Genomic DNA, 19,185 nt, shown 5'->3' with positions numbered 1-19,185 from the left:
AAGCCACGCATAGAGAGAGATTGCTGTGTACAAGGAGGTCCCCAGTTATAAAGACTCGCTTGGCCACAGGATCCCACCCAGACACATCCCCAGACACAGCTATGGACCATACCAGGTAGCCCCGTGGCCTCGTCCACCATCCCAGTCAGACACCAAGGTGGGCATTCTGCCAGCTGTTGAGAATGTGTATCTCAATTGTGCATTCCAGAATCGGGCAAGTTATCACACGATGGGTTTGGGGATGCCCTGGGCCATGGTTAGACACATCTGAGCAGAATAAAAACTGATCACCTGAAATCCATGAGGCCCCTCTGACTGATGGCCACGGTGACATTTGAGGTCTTCAGAAATCAGCGTTAGCTCAGATACCAGTGTCTGGAAGTCCCTGAAGGTCTGATTATTTATTTTCCCCCAATGCACAGTGACCCTGGTCAAAGGCTGTAAGTCCCTTTTGGGAAAACTGGTAAAAAGATTCACAGTATGAATTTGGGTCAGAGTACTGGGGTCCTTCCTTGAGGGGTCCTGGTCTCTCCTTATTCAAGGAGTACTGTATCTGTGACCTGGGGATTGATAGAGGAACTGTGATTATCCGGTTTTAGGATTCAGGTTTGACTTTGTTTCACTAGACCCAGAACTCTTCCACGCATACAGACCAAGTAAGAACTTAGCGGACAGGATATCTATTTTCCCCTTAAGAGTGTCAAAATCAACTACCAAGGCCTCTTCTGATTGCTGTTTGCGGGGCTGTCCCTCGTGGTGGCCACGCCCACACGCGGTGGTCACGCCCACCTGGCCTTCGGCTGCTCGGTGCCACGTCTTGGTCCCAGCCTCCCGGATCCGATGATTCCCCACTGCATTTAAGTTGCCCAGTTCAGGGGCGGCCACCATGAGGTCTGGTCTGCAGAGAAGAGCTGCGGTGGGGACACAGCCAAGGCTATGGACACACACAAGGTGGTCCCCAGTTACAAAGACCCATCGTGCCCCACAGTCCACCCAGAGGCTCGTAGTTATGGACACACGCTCACACGGAGGCATACAACCTATATCGAGGGACGGCGTGACAGCCACAGCCATCACGCAGCCCTTCATCAATGACATACATCCCTTTCAGGAACAGGCTCGGCGGCGGACGCAGTCCTGGTGGCAGCCACTACACCAGCAGCCACGCACACACACACACACACACCACCACCCGGACCTACTACCACCCGGCATGCAGGCCACGCCGTAGACCCGTTAGAGTCCCCACCTCCCTGGGCCGGCCCACTCAGCAACACCCACCCACTGCACAGCCTGCCCCAGAAAGCAGTTCAGCTGGTTCCTCACCCCAGGCAGTGGGGGAGGTATTTTTAGTTACAATTAACCTTCCGTCCAATTTCTCTTCTCCCCCATGGCACATTCAATTGGTTTAATTAGAGAGGATTAAATGAAAGGTATTTCCAGTCGGCGCTGGAAAAGGTGGGGGAGGGGAGAGAGGAGCGTCCTCTCCCCCACTTGCCAACCCCCAAGCTGCCCCCTCGCCAGCCAGGCCAGGTCACAACAGTGTGAGAGCTTCCCCTCGGAGTTGCTGTCAGCTTGGCCCAGCCCTGTCCCCTCCCTCTAATCCTCCCGTGTGTGTGTGTGTGTGTGTGTGTGTGTGTGTGTGTGTGTTCAGACACGACCTCCCAGACTCTTGGCGATCCTATGGGCCCGGCTCCTCTGTTCATGGGATTCTTCAGCCAATACTACTAGAGTGTGTAGCCATTTCCTTCTCCAGGGAATCTTCCCGACCCAGGGATCAAACCCAAGTCTCCTGCATTGCAGGCAGAGTCTTTACCATCTGAGTCACCAGGGAAGCCACTGGAAGTCCTTCTTGCTGTCTAGCTCACATCCATCCCATTTCAGTCCCCGAAAGTTTGGGGAGAGACAAACTCTAATCACAGTCACTGGAACAATATCTGACTCAGAAAGCAGTTTGTGGTAGGCCCTTTAAAAATCATGGATTCTTAGAATTAGTATTTTTTTTTTTTTTAATGAGAGGCAGTGAAGCAAGTGGTTAATGCACAGGCTTCTGAGCTGCCAGACTATGCTGGTTAGAACGGCAACCTCCACTCTCCAGCTCTGTGACTCCGGGTGAACGATTTCACCTCTCTGGGCCTCAGTTTCTTCATCTGGGAAATGGGGTCAGTGATCACACCTCCTCCTGGGGTTTAGTGTAAGAGTTTACTGAGTTGGTAGATATAAAGCTCCTAGAACAGTCTTTGGTTGTTTTAGTCGCTCATTCATGTTCTTTGGAAGGAATGATGCTAAAGCTGAAACTCCAGTACTTTGGCCTGATGCTGGGAGGGATTGGGGGCAAGAGGAGAAGGGGATGACAGAGGATGAGATGGCTGGATGGCATCACTGACTCGATGGACATGAGTCTGAGTGAACTCCGGGAGTTGGTGGTGGACAGGGAGGCCTGGCGTGCTACAATTCATGGGGTCGCAAAGAGTCGGACACGACTGAGCGACTGAACTGAACTGAACTGACATGTCCAATTCTTTGTGACCGCATGGACTGTAGCCCTCCAGGCTTCTCTGTCCATGGGATTTCCCAGGCAAGAATACTGGAGTGGGTTGCCATTTCCTTCTCCAAGGGATCTTCCCAACCCAGGGATCAAACCTGCATCTCCTACATTGCAAGCAGTTCCAGGTAAATAAATGAATGAAAGAAGCGTTGGCACTCCACATCCCTACCCTGCTCTGCTTCTTAAGACACCCTCAGCTTCTAACAGACTAAATGATGTGTTCATCATGGGTCTTCCCCACTAGGATGTCGACCTCCGCCCCAGGGCAGGGTCTCTGTCTTGTTCACTGATGAGCAGAGGGTGAGTGCCCAGGATATGCCTGCGGCCAGGAGGAATGAATGATGAGGAAAAGCAGCTCTCAGAACTACAGAATTGCTTTCTCTGCTCTCTACCTGTTTCCCAGGCACCTGCTGGGTGTAAGGTGCTGTCTGATGCTCCAGGTCACTGCAGTGACGGAGAAAAACAAGTTCCTGCCTTCCAGAAGGGCTGAGATTCCAGCCAATAAGTGTTAGTCATGCAGTCGTCAATGACTCTTTATGACCCCATAGATTGTAGCTGGCCAGGTTCTTCTGTCCATGGGATTCTCCAGGCAAGAATACTGGGGTGGGTTGCCATTCCCTTCTCCAGGGGGTCTTCCTGACCCAGGGATTGAACCCAGGTCTCCTGCATTGCAAGCAGATTCTTTACCATCTGAGCCACCAGGGAAGCCCCCAAGGAGATGGGCAAATAGGTGATGGAGAGAGTTCCAGGGAGGGGCTGACAGTGGTCAGGGAAGGAGCTGGTGAGAGAGAGTGGTGAATGGAAGGGGATCCTTTGCTTTGGCTGTTCCTGTGTCTTCACAGAGCTGACCTGTGAGCCAGGAGGGTGTCCCAGGCACAGGGAAGAGCCAGGACAGATGCCCCGAAGGGGGACGGAGTTGGTCATTTACCACAAACAAGGTCCAGACCTAAGCATCTTAGAATCCACACTGGCGTCTTGGGAACAAATGCAGGACCATCTGACCCCAGAATCAATAGCAACTGATGTTCAGATGAAGTGGGCTCCCAGGTGGCGCTAGTGGAAGAACCTGCCTGCCAATGCAGGAGGTATAAGAGATGCAGGTTTGATCCCTGGGTCAGGAAGATCCCCTGGAGCAGCGCATGGCAACCCACTCCAGTATTCTTGCCTGGAGAAGCCCACGGACAGGGAGCCTGGAGGGCTACAGTCTATAGCATTGCAAGAGTTGGACACGACTGAAGCACGTTTGGATGGGGCACGTTTGACCCATGACCACCTCATCCAGGGCCGAGTGGCTCTCCCTGGAGCTGGGCAGCGAGTGGGCAGAAGACATCTGCTGAGCGAATGAATGAATGAATGAACAAAGTCTCCTTTTACAGTCTTAGGATTTGGGTCTCCTGGGTCATGAAATCAGGCCCGGGAACTCTGCCAGGCCCCTTCACACCAGTCATCTCAGGCCTAACGCAGCCTTGGACAGAGAAGACCCGGGGCCCCAAGCCTCAGTTTCCTTGTTTGCACAGTGCAGCTTCTTAGGAGATGTGTGTGTGTGTGGGTGGGGGGTGGGGGTGGGGAGGCGGCGCTTGAAGGAGGCGGTGAGGGTCTCGACATGTCTCCAAGCCTGTCTGAGATGTCCGAGTGTGTGTTGCATGGCTGGTAAGTATCAGAGTGGGGATTTGAACCCAGAAATGGTGGGCTGGAGTCTGGATTCATGACCTCCCTGCTGTCTGGCTGTTTCCGAGGAGAGTTCTGGGCAAGTCTGCTTCTGGAACTTTGCCTGGGTCACCAGCGAAGCCTCCTGCTTGACTGTGTGTGTGTCAGCCTCTGCCCCAGTCCTGTGGGCACGCTGCACACGGGTGTGACATGCTGGGAGTCTGGGAGAGTGCGAACACTGGTGTGTGTGAGCACAAGTGTGAACGAACTTGCGTGTGTGTGAGTGGGAGCTTTGTGGTGTGAGTGTGCGTGTAAAAACCCATATGTAGGTGGCTGATCTGTGGCTGTTCCTTGAGCTCCCCAGCACACATGTGTGTGTGTTTCCACATCTCTCTGCATGTTTCCGAATGTACTCGACCCCCAAGGCGGTGGGTGAGCAGGCAGATGCCCCTCCTCCTAGGGAGACAGGTCATCGAAACACAGAAAGAAAGGAGGCAGAGGGCTCAGAGCAGGGGCTTGGGGTGGGGAGACAGAAAGTGAAAAAGATGGAGACAGAGCAAAACAGAGTGTGAGGAACAGAGCTAGTGTGGCGCCCGCCTCGTCTGTCTTCTCTGGGGAGGCAGCTCTGATAAGCCGAGAGCACCAGCTGGCTCAGTCTGCCGGTCAGCAGACTGAGTCTCTTCAGTGACAAATAACAGCCTCTGCCTTTGGTGAGCATAGACCACCTGCCAGGTGCCCTTCTGAGCACTTCCCTCGGGAAATCTCCATGAACCAGCACAGCCATCCTATCAGGCAGATAACTGCACTCCCACTCCGGGTGTGGACACTGAGACCCAGCAAGGTGATGCCACCTGCTCTATGCACCACAGCCATTATGTTGCAAAGGCAGGATCTGAACCCACATTGGTCAGCACTGCTCTCAATGGGCAAGGCTCTTCACCTCCCAGGCTGTTCATCTCCCAAGGGGCAGATGGAGAAAGTCATCTGTGAGCCACCATGTGGGAGGTGGATGCAATAGTCCTTCATCCCTCCCTCTATCCACATCTCTTTCTATTTGAGTTTGCAGCTCCCCACACACCCCCTGTAAGGGGTTGACTGTATTTTTCTTCCTTTGAATCTGGGCTGGCTCTTCATATTTCTGGGGGTCAAGAGAAGATAGTGAGATAAACATGGACCAGATCTGAGCCAGGGCCTCAAGAGACCACGGGCCCCTCTGTTCTCTCTTAGGGTCCAACCAAGCCTGTATTCTAACTGAACAAACCAAAGAGCCTGTTGGTCTATGTCACCATGCAGCCCAGTCACCCCTGTTGTCCCCACTGCCCACCAACAGAGCCTCCTTGCTGACCCGTGACTGGGCACAGATACACAAGAGGGCCCTGTTGAAGCCACCAGAACTGCCAGCGGAGCCTAGTACACTAACCCATAGAAAAATGAGCTAAAAATTAATTGGCCTTTTGAATCATGAAGCTTTGGTGGGGTCTGTTATATGGTGAGAGCTGACTGATACACGCGGAGGGCCTGGGGAGAGAGCAGGGGACAGACTATCGATTATTGTTATAATTAGTAGCTCATGAGCTTCACACTATGAGAATTTGAATCCTGGAAGAGACCCACGAACTCAGATTGGTGGCTTTTTAAGACTTTATCATTAAAAAAAAAAAAAGAGAAGACAACAGAAGAGGGAGGTAGGGGGAGAGGGGAAAGAGGGTGGCGGGCTGGGAGGATGAAGGGAACCTCCCCAAATGTCAAATCCAGGTGACCTTCCTTCCCTGATGGCCCCAGCCCACCCCCAATCCCTTCTCTGTCCTGGGGGTCCCCAGCCAGTATCTTCTGCAGACCCAGGCCTGAGATCTCAGCTTAGGTTTTGGGCAGAGGTGACGGCACAATGGGGTGCAGGGCCGGGAGGCCTTGTCTTTGTCCGTGAGAGACCCTCGAGTGGGCACTCAGGCCCCTCATGTCACAGCAGGGTCCCAGGGAGGTAGGCGTTGAGTTGGGGGGGGGGGCTGTAGGAGGTGGGCCAGGTGGTAACCAGAAGCAGGTAAGAGCCTGAAGCGGTCACAGTCCAGAGGGTGGGGTCTGTGAGGAGGAGAAGGAGAAGCCTAGTCAGGAGGCAGGGAGGGATCTGGACCTCGATCAGGCCTTCTGTGCCATCAACCCTAGAGGGAGAGGGACACAGAGAGAGAGACAGAGGCAGAGAATCGGGTCAGACATGGAAGAGGGAGAGAGACAGAGAGGAAGAAATAAAAAGACAGGGAGGCAGTCAAGATAAAGAAAGTGATAGAGATGGGCAAGAGGATGGACAGAGCAGGACAGAGAAGAGACATAAAGATAATCAGAGATGGAGATGTGGAAAGAGAAAGAGTGAGAGAAACAGAAAGAGAAAGGAAAAGGCAAGGGTTAGGGGGAGAGAGAAGAGTGGAGAGAGAAGTCGGAGGAGAAAAGGCAGCTTCCTGGGGCAGCAGGGGGAGATGCTCCCGCCATCACTGCTGTCCCAGAGGTCCCCAGGGACCAGGGCCCACCTGTCCATGGTTGGTCAGTGCAGAGCTGTGATGACCATGGGCCCGCCAGGCCCTGAACAGACCTGTCCATCTCTCCTCTCAGGCTCAAGCTTCCAGAGTCCTCCATATGTCAGCCCTAGCGGGTCTCCACTCTCATCTCCCAGCCTTTCTATGGGTCCTGAGTTCATTATTTACTCATTGACTTACCAACCTCAGGCCAGCCCAGTCCTTTGTTATGTGGGGTTGTGGGGGAAGAGGGGTGTGGCCCAAAGGACTGTCTCATAGCCTTTGCATATACTGTTCCTTCCTTTCTTGTATCACTCCTCTTATTCTCCTGGTCTCAGCTCCAAAGTCCCCTCCTCCAGGAAGTCCTCCCTGAACCTCCCAGCCTGGGTCCAATGCCCCCTCCGGGCTCTTCCAGTTCCTGGGTTCCCTCCTTCCAGCCCTGCTTACTGTAGGTCATTACCGTCTAGGGACAGGCCTGTCTGGACTGTGAGTTTCACATGGGCAGGGCTGAGGTGGCATAGTCACTGCTGTGTCCCCAGTACCACCCAGCACAAGGCTGGGCACCCTGCTCTGGGTGGGCTCACTACAGGAGTCTGAAGGTCTTACAAAGGGTTGGGAGTAGCATAACCCCCAACCCAATGTCCCTAGACCTAGGACACTCACATTTCTTCTGACTTCAGCCTCTATAGATAATGCCACTCTCCTTCTAAGTTCAAACTCATCCCCATTGATCCTGGAAGACAAAAGTGGGGTATTAGTGGGTGTTCCCCAGACACCTCCATATGCTCCCCTCCCCCTTCTTTCCTGAAGGGAATCCTCTATCAGGACAAACTGAGTCATCATTTAAGAGGGTGGTGGTGGTTTAGTTGCTAAGGCGTATCTGACTCTTGCGACCCCGTGGACTGTAGCCTGCCAAGCTTCTCTGTCTGTGGAATTTCCCAGGCAAGAATACTGGAGTGGTTGCCATTTCCTTCTCCAGGGGATCTTCCCGACACAGGAATCGAACCCGTGTCTCCTGCTTTGGCAGGTGGATTCTTTACTGCTGAGCCACCAGGGAAACCTGTTTAAGAGGGTGCTGGTCCTTTAAGCAAAAATGGAACTTTCCGCTGGATGGGTGAAGTCTGGAAGAAGCAAACTCTAGGAGGAAAACACGGAGCAGGAAACCTGTGTTTGCATCTCCAACTCCCCTCTTATGCAAATGAAGCATTTCAGCACCGTAATCCAAGAAGGAGGGGCATCATCTTGTTTAGGGGTGGGGCCTGGTGCCCTGGGTGTGGCTTAGTTAAGGGGGCGGGGCCTTACCTGGAGGCCTGACGGTCACGTGTGACTGAGTTTCGGTGTAGCCAGCCATGGGCTGGCCCTCTGGGCTGAAGGCTGCACCCTGCCCTGTTGAGGGATGCAGGCTGAGCCCCAGGATGCCTGGTCCAGGCTTCGGCACTCCCCTAGAAACATGAGGCCCTCTCTCCCCACCTTCTCCCTGTACCTGTGCGGTTGGATTGATCGATCATTGGTTGCACGATGCGACGCCGGGCGTTAATGAACCTGGGAGGGGGTCATGGAAACGGAGGAGGGTGCAAAGAATGAGTAGAAGAGAGGCCAAAATGAACACAGAGAGACAGAGAGCGAGTGGGCTGGAGAGGACAGATAACAGGGGCCGCCGGAAGAAGAGAGGCTCTGAGGGGCTGCGGGGCCTCCTTCAGCACCGCGGACAGCGCCCGGCCTCCCACCCCGGGCAGGCCCACGGACCGCCCAAGCCTCCTGTGTCACTCACCAGTTGTTGACTTGCAGGATGGTGAGCCCCGTGTCCTGCGCCAGCTGTTTCTTCTGCTCCTCTGAGGGGTACGGGTGCTGTAGCCACCAGAGAGAGTTACCCGGCTTGCCTGGCTGCCCTTTGATCCCCAAGGCCTGGCCTGCCCAGGTTCCCCAGGGGGATTGGCGAGCCCAGGTGGGGGCAGGGCTGGGAGAGCCACCATGTCTAAGCTTCTATGCTCCCCGGAGCCCAACGGAGGGAGGCAGAGCCAAGCTTTGGGCAATTACCCTTGCATCACCTCCTCCCCACCAACCTCTTCCAGCAATTAGAGGCTAATCTGCCAACTCTCATTAGGGAGGTGGAGCTGGGGTGGGGGTGAGACTCCACCACTCCGGGGAAAGGAGGCAAAGCCCAGCACCAGCCCTTGCTGGGTCCATTAGGTCCTTGTGTATGTCTCTCCCTGTCCCAGTCTCTATCCTTCCCTGTGTCTGGCTGGCTGACTGGCTCTCCCCCTCTGTGACTCAATCTCTCCTTGTGTCTCTCTTGCTGATTCAGTGCTCCCTAAATCTCCCCATCCCTATCCTCATTTCAGCCTCCCCTTGTCTATCTTCCTGTCTCTATTTTACCATCCCTCTCTGAGAGGCAGAGGGGTGCAGCGAATAAGGCTGAACTGCCGGCATTTAAACCCACTTTGGGCTGTGAGACCTCGATCTCCTCATCTGCAAAATGGAGCTAATAACATCCCTGCCCTCGGAAGGATGTGTTTGGCTGGATGGTGGATGATTGACAGGCGGGTGAATGGATGGGTGGGTTGGAGGGGAGGACTGACTGAGTCAGGAGTCCTTAGTGGCACCGGGCACACAGGTGGCATCCACAGATGTTTGCTCTTGTCAATTCCCCTCTGCTTGAGAGTCTCTCTCAATTTCCCCCCTGCCTCAGCCTCCCATCTCCAGGTCTCAGTCTCTATGCAGTACCATCCTGCACCATCTCTCTCTCTGCCCACCCCATGCACAGGGCCCCAACACTCTCACCGAGAGGTGCTGGAACAACCAGGCTCTCATGATGTTGGTGGCCACCTTGGGGAAGATCCCTCTCTTCTTGTTCCGCCGCCGCTCCTGGTCCAGCTCCTCGTCCTCTCCCCCAGAGCTGGGAGAGGCCACGCTAGTGTCCAGTCCATCTCCTGAGTGGGGAGAGGGATGCTGTGCTTGTGGACAGGGAAGTTGGGGGGCCAGAGGGACCCAGAACCCTCCTCTGAGGCACCACACCATACCCCAGTGATCCTTGCCCCTCTGGAAGTCCTGCCTGCTGTCTAACTTCAATCCTCAGCCTGACTCCCACCTTTCCCCTCTGCTTCTCAAGTTTCTCACCTTGGTCACTGGAGTTGTCCCCACTCTGGGAGGCCAGGCCCCCGCTGGATGGACCTGGCGTCCCCAAATGTACAGACCCGCTGTCTTCATGGTCTCTAATCCATGCAGTATTCTGGAAAATAGAAGTTGGAAGTCAGTGTCAAAGCTTGGGATGCAATATGCAACAGCGACTAAGACCATGGGCTCTGGAGCTAGGACTCCTGAGTGTGAAGCCTCTCTCTCTGTCTCTTTGCTGTCTTTTTGCTGACCTTGGGCAAGTCACTTCACCTCTCTGTGCCTCAACTGGAAAAACGGAAAGCAATAACCATCCAGCCCACCCCCTCCCAGAGTGTGATAAGGACTCAATGAGTTAATTTATGTAAAGGCATATAGCAACCGTTCAGTGAAGATGAGCCTGTACAGATCTCCCGAACCTTATCTGAAATCCTTGGAAACCAGCACTGTTGCAAAATTCAAAACTTTTCACAGCTTTCAGCAGTAAAACCAGTGCACATTGCCGTGTATTTCCTAACACCCACAGCAGGGTATGGGGCGTAACCTCGTCATCAAACTCATTAACATTTCTGCAGCAAAATGGATGAATATTTAACTAAGTGGAATAAATAAAGGCTATAAATAGCCTCTCAGTAGTTCAGGTCAGATTTTGCTGCCAAATGAGTTTGCACTAAACTTAAATGGGGAAAAAAAAAACCCACCAACATTCAGTTTTCAGAGATTTGGGGGGCTCCAAATTACAAATCAGAGTCCAGGGCCATATTTTCTTTACCCAAACTCCTACATGTTCTGAGGAATTTGACGATGCATTGAATTCACCTCTGTCCCAGCTTTGGGTCCTAGGAGGCCTACCAACCCATATAGATACATCAAGAAGCATCGAGACTTTGTCGTTCAATTGTTGGGAGGCAGCTTGGGTGAAAATGGGGGTGGAAACAGCCACAGGCGGTTGTTGAGCCCCAGGGTGATCCCTTCCCCTGCTGAATGTCCTAGACCCTGCCCACGGCTTTGTCATCAGTCCCCCAGCCCTGCAAATAACCCAGAGTGGATGTATCATCTGTGTTCTGCCAGGGCTCAGCCTGAAACACTTGGTAGCGTAGAGAAGTTTCCTCTGGGCTCAGAACATCTGTGCAGAATTGAGAGTGTGTGGGCCTTGGGGATGGGTTGTGTGCAGGCTGTAGGATCATCAGGTCTGAAGGCTTTTGAGCATTGTTGAAACTGTCACCCTCCCCTTCTGGCGCTGGATCCATTCGGATGCTGTGGGTACATGCGTGTTAAGTCGCTTCAGTCATGTCCGACTACTTGTGACCCTATGGACTGCAGTCCACCAGGCTCGTCTTGTCTATGGAATTCTCCAGGCAAGAACACTGGTGTGGGTTGCCCTGCCCGACCTAGGAATCGAACCCGTGTCTCTTATATCTCCTGCAGGGGCAGGCAGGTAGTGGACCTGATGCTGTCCTGAGTCTGCCATGTGGCATGTAAGTGTGAACGTGATTATGTCCCTGCCCATCATGGCAAGGGCGTCCCTGGAGAGGAGGGGTCTGTGATGTGGTTGTCACCTGGGTGGAGCTGAGACACGTAGAGGTGTTTGAGCATGGTTGTGTCACTCTCGGAACTGGCCAAGTGGCTGTATCTGACAAGGGCAAGGCTACGTTTAGTTTTCTAAGCTTGTGGCTTTAGTTCGAAGGGCCGGGAGTATGTGTGGTTATCCTGATTCCTGCATGAGCTGCCAGGCGACTCCATGATTCTCTGTGTGTGGAGGGAGGTGTCATGGCCATGGGAGTGTGTTGGTGGCTGAGTGACGATATGGAATATGACTGTGCCTCCGAGGGAGTGGCAACGGATCAGCACACGCACAGGGTGTGCCACTGAGAAGATGTGTATTATGGGTTGTTGAGCTTCCCTTGTGGCTCAGCTGGTAAAGAATCCACCTGCAATGCAGGAGACGTAAGAGACGTGGGCTTGATCCCTGGGTCGAGAAGAGCCCCTGGAGAAGGGAAAGGCTACACACTCCAGTATTCTTGCCTGGAGAATCCCATGGACAGAGAAGCCTGGTGGGCTACAGTCCACCGGGCCGCAAAGAGTCGGACACAACTGAAGCGACTTAGAACACACACTCATGGGCAGAGGCTCACCTGTGACTTCCGTCTGCACATGCTCAAGTCTATGCCGTTGGGGTGCGGCTATGCGCCTGTATCTGGGGGCGGGTGTCGTGTTGTATCATTGTTGAGTGTGTCGATAGCGTGACTGCCCTGTGGGTGTGGGCCTCCTCGGGATCTGCATGGCTGTTGTATGATTATTACCTGGGTGCTCAAGTCTATGAAACTGTCATCTGATAGCATCTGAGACTGAATGGATCTGGAGCCATGTGGTCATTGACTGGCAAGGTGTGTGTCCACGCCAGCTGAAGTCCGACTGTTAGGGCATTGGGGTAACGTGTGTGTGCATGTGCACAGGCACTGTCGTTGCTCTGGGTCTAAGTGTGACTGCAGCTGAGTTTGTATGGCAGGAGCTGGGGCCATTTGGGTGGCTATTTTGTGCCTGGGGTCTGTGCACCATGCGCACACACGCACACATACTCTAGAACGGCAGTGTCTCGGTCAGGCTGTGAGATCTATGACCCTGTTATGCCGCTGGGCTGTGTGTGTCTAAGAGTGCAGTGCATGTTATCACCTGGCTGTGAGTGTACTGGTTTGTGTGGCTGTGTGTGAACCTGTGTGGGTGTAGCCCAGTTCACAGCAGGTATCTGCAGCTGTTGGGGTGTGTGTGCGTGCTTCCGTCCAGCTGTACCGCAGTCTGTACAGCTGTGGCATAGTCAGTGCGTGTTCCATGGTCAGGCTGTGACTGGCTGTGCCTGCCTGAGGCTGTGTCATAGTGTGTATGACCCACCCCCAGCTCTCTGGGCATGCCTTTGGTGGCAGGGCAGTGCCTGCTGCCCCATGCCGAGCCCACCTGGTCTGGGAGGCTGGGGCAGGAGGCCGGGTAGTCGTCGAGGTCTTCTCTGCAGCTGCTGTCCCGATCCTCGATGACCAGGTCGATGGGCATCTTCCCCTTGAGGCAGGTGATGTAGCGGTGACAGAAGTTGTCGCACAGGTCGTGGACCTGAGGGGGCACCGGGGTACTGGGGGGGCCACCCGGGGGCCAGGGCTGGGGTGCACAGGGGTGGGGGTGGCCTTCTGCTCCAACTCTGGTAGGGAGAGAGCCTGAAGGAGGGGTTGAGGGGGCAAGAAGGGGAGGGATGGGGGGCAAGGGAGGCCGTGCGGGGAAGTGAGAAGCACTTACCTTCTCCAGCTCCAATAGGTGGAAGCGGAGCACTTGAATGGCCTGTATCATCTGAAAACAGACAGAGGAGGGGGGAGAGGGAGAGAAGAAGGGAGGGAGACAGAGAGAAGGAGGAAGAGGAGGAGGTGAAAAAAAGAAGGCAAGGAGGAGGAGGAGGAAGAACAGAGGCAGAGAAACAGAAAAAGTGCATTGGATGACAGAGAGGAGTACAAAGAGAGCAAAAACCAGTCGACAGAGGCAGAGAGAAATTGGCAACAGAGATGGAGACCCAGGATTAAGGAAAAGGCAGTATGAGATTGAGATCAGACATAAAAAAGAGAAGCAAGAGGCGCAAGAGACAGAAGAGGACTCATCGCAAGAGGGGTGAGCTAAGGTCAGCTCTCATAAAAACACCGTATCCTTTGCCTGCGTGGCCTCTGATCTAGGGCCCACCCTTCACCTGAAAACTACATTTCCCAGAGTCCTTTGCCAAAGGGTTCAGCCAATAGGAAGCCCTGGTGGGAGCTGGACCAGGAAAGGAAGGGACAAGCTGGGGTACTTATGCCTCTCTCTGCCTCTCCTCTCCTCTCTTCTCTTTCTCTCCCTTCTCTCTCCTCTCCTCTCTCCCTTGCAGCCAAGTGGTTTCACTTATTTAGGTGTGGACTCTGTTCTGCTGACTGATAGAACTAGCTAACTTAATGAGTCCCCAGTCTGTGCTGAGCATTGACTCAGTATATACCCACAATGGGGCTTCCCCGGTGGTGCTAGTAGTAAAGAACCCTCCTGCCAATGCAGGAGATGTAAGAGACGTGGGTTTGATCTCTGGGTCAGGAAGATCCCCTGGAGGAGGAAATCCTACCCACTCCAGTATTCTTGCCTGGAGAATCCCATGGACAGAGAGGAGCCTGGCAGACTGACTCCAGTCCATAGCGTCGCAAAGAGTTAGACACGACTTAAGTGACTTAGCAGGCACATACTAACAATAGCCTTACACAATAGAAAGTATTACTAGCTACACTTTACAGATGAGGAAAAAGGGCCCAAGGAGGTAGACCTGCTTGCCCTGGATCTAAGAACTAGTACGTGTAGTTGGGATTTGAACTCAGGCCATCGAATCCCTGTTCACAAACTCTAAGCTACACTACACTGCACTGCAAATGGCAAAAATTATCACTATTTGAGGATGTGGGTCAGGTGGTCTCCTCTCTGCTCCCACAATCAACCCCAGGGCTACGGAGGGTGAAACAGGAGACCCCCTTGGAGGAGGGGGTGTTGGGGAGGGCCCAGGTCTCACCAGATTGTCCAGCTCTGGGTTGGAGGAGAAGAGGGGCCTCTCGGAGCGGACCTGAGAGAAAGAGAGAGGCAGAGGAGGGCACATCCTATCTCCTGCCCATGCCCCCCGCCACTTCACTGGCTCTCCTGGGACACCGCGGATGGTGGGTGCCCACCTGCTTGGCAAAGGCTGCAATGTCTTCATTGAAGGAATCGGAGGAGCAGACGTCACCGCCCGGGGGTGTGCCCAGCCCAGTCCCAGCCCCATCACGGGGAGAACATGTGGCCAATTCACATTTCTCAAAGACCAGGGCTAGCAGCGGGAAGAGCGGGTGGCTGGGGGAAGCAGGAGGAGAGAGGGTTCATGAGGGGTGGGCGGGGGTGGGGTGGGGCTGGGAGGTATGGTGCAACCAGGAGGTGGACAGGAGACCCAGAGGAAAGAGGTGGAGAGACAGACACAGAAGGAGAGAAACATATCCAGAGAGACAAAGAAACGGGGTTGGGGGGCGCATCCCGAGAGCCCTCAGCCTCGTCCCACTCACCCATAGATCTCATCTTTCTCCCTTCTCAGGCCGTCACTGTCCAAGCCCGGGGGCTGGGGAGGCCGGTGGGGGCCATAGGGCCCGGGGGCTCTCGGTGCCGAGGACACTGCCTCCGAGAAGCCAGCCAGGGCTGCAGTGCTGTCCACGATGCCAGGGTAGTGGGGCAGCTCATCGTACTGGGGGGGAGGTGAGAGGGGAAGCCCCAGGGAGGTGTCAACACAACAAGAAACTTCCCTACCCTCTCACCCAGGAGATGCCCCCGCCCTGCCCAGCCACCTGCCCTCCTGTCTGCATAGAGCTGTCTGGGTGGGACCGAAGGCCCCATCCTCAAGCTTTCACTTGGACCCATGGACTGTGAGAAATGTCCCATCAGAGATTCCCGATGTATGGGCAGGAGGGTCCAGGGGAGAGAGACTGACCCAGGTCTCAGATTTGAGGGTCAGGGCGTCAGGGATTGGCTGGTTGGTAACTGTCAGCTTCTCCCAGACTGAGGAGGGGAGAGAGATTCAGAGAGAAGGGGAGAGAAGAGAGAGACTGGGAGGGAAATGAGAGAGAGAGAGAGAAAGCTTAGAGAGAGGGAGAGAGACAGAGAGAGAAATGTTGGGAGAGGGTAAAAAAAAAAGGCAAAGAGAGAAAGAGACAAGAGATAAGGAGAGATGCAGAGACAGAGGGAAGAGTAGAGAGGGAGAGAGATACAGAGAGAAGATACAGGAGAAACAGGCAAAGGGAGATGGGGACCGAGAGGCAGAGAAGGAGAGAGAGGGGAGGGGAGAGAGAGGAGCAGGAGGGAGAGATTGATTTTTGCTCATGGACACTGCCTGTCAAAGCAGTGCATTGTTTGTACACAAATGTACGCAGTCTCCCCGACTTCAATTTCATTTCACAGACCAGTATGCATGTCTGAGTGCATCTTAACAACTTGTCACACTCCACTCCCCATGTGAGCCCACCACACACACACACACACACACAGAGCCAAAAGCCAGGCTCAGGAACGAATGAATGAATGAATGAATGAAGGCATCAGACATTTAGCACAGTGCCTGGCACACATTCAATACACACTTGTTGAAACCAAGTATAACCCAGCACAACCACACAATCCCACTTGTGCCGACCGCCCCAAAGAGAAGCCAAGCTTGAGATTTCTCTCTCCTATCATCACAGAAGCAAGCGCACCAGGGGAAGCCAGGGAAACCTGAAGGCACCCAGGTCCCACCCTTTCCTTTGAGGGAGAAACTGAGGTTCGAAAAGGCAGAGAGACTGAAGAGGGGGGAGTTCCAGCGGTCCTGCCGGCGCGGAGGGCTCTGAGTGTGTGTCTCTGCCCTCTTCTCCTAACTTCTCCTGAGTCCTGAAGTTGAATCCAACTGCCCCCCACCGCTCATCGCGGCACATCTTAGGACGTCCGGGAATCCTGTGGTGTTCCTGCACCACCACCCCCCCCCCCCGACTCCCCACCTCCACTTCCAAAGGTGCATGCTCACCTCTTCGCTGACCTCTCATCCCCCAGGACCAGGAGAGAGAGAATCCCTTGGCCCTGCCTGACCAGACCCACCTCCCCAGCCCTGTCCCCACCCCTAACCCTCCGGGAGGACTTGGAACAAAAGTAGACGTGGGAGAAGGATGGGGGAGGGCAGAAAGAGAAAGGGGGTGGGATAAAGGGCCTGGGATGGAGGGGGAGACCGGGGCAGAGAAGGGGAGACTGAGGGGCAGGGAGAGGGGACGAGACGGCGGAGGGAGCGCGCTGGGCTGAAGGGGGCCACAGCTCCCCAGGGAGGCGATGGAAGGATGGGAAGGGGGGGGGGTGCGACGACCGACCCGGGCGCAAGATCGCCCGCCCTCACACCTACCCTCCGGGCCATGGGCTGATGCCGGCGGCAGCTCCCGGGTCCCTCCAGGGCCTGGCCGGCGGGGAGGGCGCAGCCGGGGGCAGCGGCCCCAGATGGCCCGCGGTGCCGACGCCAGGGGGTGGGGCAGGAGGCTGGGTGCCCGGCCCCCCCACCCCCACCGCTGTCAGCGGCAGGCGCCCGGCAGTGCGGAGGCTCCGAGCATGGACCCCCAGCCTCCTGCCCCCGCGGGGGTCACGGCCAGGGAAGGGGCGAGCAGGCGAGGGAGGGCCGCCCGAGGCCCCCTCCCCGGGGCCCCCAGCCCCTCCCCCGGGTCCTGGGAGGAGGGAACCAGCCCGAGACCCGGGGACCGCGAGGCGGGGGACAGAGGGGCGCCGGGGGGCCGGGCCCGGGCGGCGGGGGGCGGCGAGGGGCGTGCGGCGGCTCCCAGCGCGGTGCGGGGTCCCGGCGTTGGCGGGCCGGAGGGATGCTGGCGGCTCCGTCTCGCTCTCTCCCCCTCTCTCGGTCTCTCCCTCTCTCTGTGGTCACATCCGGAAGTTCCACAGCGGAGATGCTTAACCCGCTGTCCGCCGGCGGCTCGGCCGCGGGCCGGGCGGGGCGGGGCGGGGGCGTCCGGGGCCCTCTCCCCTCCCCTCCCTTCCCCCTCCGCGCTCCCGGGGGCTGCGGACGCTTTCGGGGGCGGCTTTTTGTATGGGAGCCTCCGTGCGTCTGGTCCGCCCGGGTCCCCACCCCTCCGACCTCCCTCTCTCCGCGGCGCCCCCTCTCCCCCGACCGCGCTCCGGTCTTCTCCGCCTTCTCTCCCTCCCGGCCGCCCCGGGTCCTTGTCTGTCTGTCTGTCTCTCTCCCCTTTTCCACCCTTCCCCGTCTCTCCCCATTTCCCTGCTTCACTCTTTTCCTCTAGATCTTCAAGTCTCTCTGCTTCCTGTCTTTCTCTTTGTGTCTCTGTCTCTCGCTGTGTCTCTCCTTTTCTCTCTCCCATGTCTGCCCCCTGGCCATACATCTATGCCTCTCTCCCGACCCCGCAGACTCCCAGAGGCCCTCTGATCAGCCCCCTTCCCGCCTCACCCTTTCCTTGCTCTCTCTTTCTCCCTGTCTCTCTGTCTGACTGTGAGACAGATCAGAGGAGAACCAGAGGCTGGAAGTCACCAAAGCCCTTTTTCTACTTTCTCTTCTTGCTCCAGACTACCCCTCCCCACCCCCCAACTTCCCACCTCTGGGAAACAGGGACACTTATGTGCTTCCCTGAAGCCATCCGTGTGTGTGTGTGTGTGTGTGTGTGTGTGTGGCCTTGGCTGTGTCTGTCTGTCTTGGCTGTGTCCGATTGTTGGTTCATGCCTGTTATGGGTGTGTTGTTTCTGTGTATGAATATGGTGAGTTTGGGGTGTTTAAGTGTGTGTGCCTAGAAACCTCACTTTGTCCCTCTGCCCACTTTTGACCTCTGCCTTTTGCAAGTTTCTTAGCCTGTATCCCCCTCAGCGGTTCTCAGGAGTTTGTGATGGAATCCCCGAAACTGAAGGTTAAGATGTGGCTGGTTACACATCTGCTGGAGATCAAAGGATTCCCCGGAGGAGCCTGGGGCCCAGGCAGCCTTTGAAACTGGTGTTCTAGTGAAATAAAGAAGGTATCTGCAACAGAAGTTTATTGAGCACCTACTGTGTGCTGGGTGATGTTCTGGAGACGTCACAGGGAGCAAAAGACAACCTTTCCTGGCCTCCTGGCCCTCACATGCTCCTGGGGATGGTGTGGGGGAGAGAGAAGAGTGAGGTATATAAATGTGTAAGTATAAAGTCACATCTGGAGGTGATAAGTGCTCTGAGATGAAGCAGAATAAAGACAGGAGATGACAAAAGCTGGACAGGTGTCATCTGAGCAGAAACCTGAAGAAGGGGATGGAGGGAGCTCTGCAGGTGTCTGCCTATCATGCCAGGCAGAGGGATGGCAGGTGCAAAGGGCCTGGGGCAGAAATGTTTTCCAGGCCAGCGAGGGCAGGAGGGAGAGCAAGACCCCTGGGATTCATTCTCTCACTGGCGTTTTCTACAGTAGGGTCTTTGGGGGAAAAAAAAAAAGATGGCATGTGTTTTGTTTGTTAATTTTTAAAATGTATTTATTTTCGCCTGTGCTGGGTCTTCACTGCAGTGTGCGGGCTTCTCTTGTGGAATGCGGGCCCAGTACTTACAGCACTCCGGCTCAGTAGTTGTGGCTCATGGGCTTAGGTGCTCCGCAACATGTGGAGTCTTCCTGGACCAGGGATTGAACTGCACTGGTAGGCAGATTCTAGACCACCGGGCAAGTCCTTCCATGTGTTTTTCCTTAATTTTTTTTATTCATTTTATTTTTGGCCGTGCTGCACCTTCATTGCTGCACGCAGGCTTTCTCTAGTTGCGCCGAGCAGGGCTGAGTCTCCAGTTGCGGTGCGTGGGCTTCTGACTGCAGTGGCTTCTCTAGTTGCGGAG

The 19,185-nt window shown here is 55.3% G+C and overlaps 1 protein-coding gene across 5 annotated transcripts; it reads right to left on the bottom strand.

Annotated features, from left to right (window-relative positions):
* Positions 1–5,822: 5,822 nt before the first annotated feature.
* Positions 5,823–17,366, bottom strand: MEIS3 (Meis homeobox 3). Of its 5 annotated transcripts, none has more exons than XM_070387429.1 (13): positions 16,736–17,340; positions 14,886–15,061; positions 14,520–14,679; positions 14,366–14,416; positions 13,093–13,143; positions 12,763–12,861; positions 9,817–9,928; positions 9,481–9,629; positions 8,471–8,547; positions 8,183–8,241; positions 8,002–8,085; positions 7,363–7,432; positions 5,823–6,271 (listed from the first exon to the last, which is right to left on the bottom strand). In XM_070387429.1, the coding sequence occupies exons 1-12, from the start codon at positions 16,745–16,747 to the stop codon at positions 7,383–7,385; spliced, it is 1,080 nt and encodes a 359-aa protein (XP_070243530.1). In that variant the 5' UTR covers positions 16,748–17,340; the 3' UTR covers positions 5,823–6,271; positions 7,363–7,382. The 5 variants fall into 5 exon arrangements, with proteins under 5 accessions (XP_070243530.1, XP_070243528.1, XP_070243527.1 ...); XM_070387427.1 differs by having other exon boundaries at positions 5,823–6,351; positions 12,763–12,912; positions 16,736–17,339; XM_070387426.1 differs by having other exon boundaries at positions 12,763–12,912; positions 16,736–17,332.
* Positions 17,367–19,185: the final 1,819 nt, after the last annotated feature.

Source organism: Bos mutus, chromosome 18 (genome assembly GCF_027580195.1).
Source record: "Bos mutus isolate GX-2022 chromosome 18, NWIPB_WYAK_1.1, whole genome shotgun sequence".
Classification (NCBI taxonomy): domain Eukaryota; kingdom Metazoa; phylum Chordata; class Mammalia; order Artiodactyla; family Bovidae; genus Bos; species Bos mutus.
The sequence above is the reverse complement of the archived record's forward strand: the minus strand, read 5'-3'. Positions and strand labels throughout refer to the sequence as shown.

What these genes read in the sequence shown, in the direction of transcription:
- MEIS3 (XM_070387425.1), bottom strand. An exon ending in GGTTGTTCCAGCACCTCTCG is followed by an intron (nt 8,548 to 9,480) that starts GTGAGAGTGTTG and finishes TGGTGGCTACAG; the next exon opens with CACCCGTACCCCTCAGAGGA. An exon ending in CGTGACCGTCAGGCCTCCAG is followed by an intron (nt 7,837 to 8,001) that starts GTAAGGCCCCGC and finishes TTTTCCTCCTAG; the next exon opens with AGTTTGCTTCTTCCAGACTT.